The sequence below is a fragment of the Monoraphidium neglectum genome, assembly GCF_000611645.1.
Source record: "Monoraphidium neglectum strain SAG 48.87 unplaced genomic scaffold scaffold03526, whole genome shotgun sequence".
NCBI classification, from domain to species: domain Eukaryota; kingdom Viridiplantae; phylum Chlorophyta; class Chlorophyceae; order Sphaeropleales; family Selenastraceae; genus Monoraphidium; species Monoraphidium neglectum.
In genome coordinates, this window is record NW_014010103.1 from 1 (window position 1) to 1,326 (window position 1,326).

At 65.6% G+C, this 1,326-nt stretch overlaps 1 protein-coding gene across 1 annotated transcript in view; it reads right to left on the reverse strand.

Annotated features, from left to right (window-relative positions):
* Window positions 1-44: 44 nt before the first annotated feature.
* The window catches only part of MNEG_12935 (hypothetical protein), a gene marked incomplete at both ends in the record, with an annotated part of 2,651 nt that continues 1,369 nt past the window's right edge, over window positions 45-1,326 (reverse strand). The window contains 3 exons of the mRNA XM_014038593.1: window positions 45-116; window positions 274-650; window positions 923-1,041. Of these exons, the coding sequence (XP_013894047.1) occupies window positions 45-116; window positions 274-650; window positions 923-1,041 (568 nt within the window). The remainder of the gene's footprint in view (window positions 117-273; window positions 651-922; window positions 1,042-1,326) is intronic.

A 1,326-nucleotide genomic window follows, 5' to 3' on the forward strand; every position in this document is an offset into this window, starting at 1 on the left:
GGGTGTCACTTCCTGGTAGCTGCATTTCGAAAGCATCTCCTCCTCTATCGCCGCCGCCGCTGCCGCCACGGCGTCCGCGTCCGCGTCTGCTGCCGCCAGGGGACCAGGGGCGGCGCCTGGCGCCGGGGCCCGGCCGGGCGCGGCCCTCAGACCGCTGTCGGCCCATGCAAACGCGTCCCACCAGCCGCTGCCGTTTCGATTATGGGGCCATGCCTTGCCAACCTCAAGTGCCGCCTGCGGCGGCCGTGACGCCCCACCCCGGCTGCTGCTCACATTCGCCGCCGGCACCCCGCCCGACTCTTTCCGAGTCAGGCGCGATGTCACACCCTCGCCACTCCGGGCCGCCGCCGTGTCACCCTTGCCTCCGCCAACCCGGCCCTCTGTGCTGTGCGGCCGCTGCTGTTTTGCTGCCGTCTCGTTCAGCCAGTGGTGCTGCTTGTAGTGCCGCGTGTAGTGCTCCCTCAGGACGTCATCGGGCGGCCTGATCAACGACGTCACCCCAACCTTGGACAGCTCTGCCAGGATCACGTCATAGAACGTCCCGAGGTTTTCAGGGGACGTCAGCAGGGTTTGGACGATGACGGTGGGCGAGCCGCGGCACGTTTTGAGGGCTGACGTCATCATGCGCTCCCAGACACTCAGCCAGGCGTCTGTGGGGCGGGACAGGGATGGTTGCGGTTGGCGTTTGACATGCAGCATTGACAGGGGCAGGGTATATGGGTGTTGCGGTGTTCGAGGGTGGAGGGAGGGGCAGGGTGCGGCCTCTCTACCAGGGCACGGCACAAAACGCCACCCTCAAAACCTCGGGTCTGGCGCGCCCTGGACCGCACCATCAACAAAGCTGCGGCGCCCTACCCAGCCCTGGTCCAATGTTGGTCAGCACCGTCCACATGCAACATCTTCTCCCGACGCCCCCGCCCACCGGCACCAAGCTTGGCAAACACGCCCTTGTTGGCATGGTGCGCCAGGCGCAGGGCGACGCGCGCGGGGTGGCGGTACACGATGACGCACACCGGCGATGACATCAGCTCCATCCACATGCTGCGGTATATGCGGTAGGACGGCACCGCGGGGGGAAGGTGAGTAAGGGAAAGTCTGGGTGGCACCGTCTGGTGCGCACATGTGTGCCAAACTGGTGTGGTGCGATATGTGCGCTGTGGGGTAGGGTGGGTGTGCCGAAGGGGCCTCCTTGATATGCAGGCGCTGGGCTGGTCAGCCGCAGTTTTTCAGGGGTTCTGTTGGTGGATAAGGTTGGGCTGACCAGAGTCGATGAGGCATGTAGAACGAGCCTTGTCAGGGGCTTTGCCCCAGTCCCTGGATAGGGGG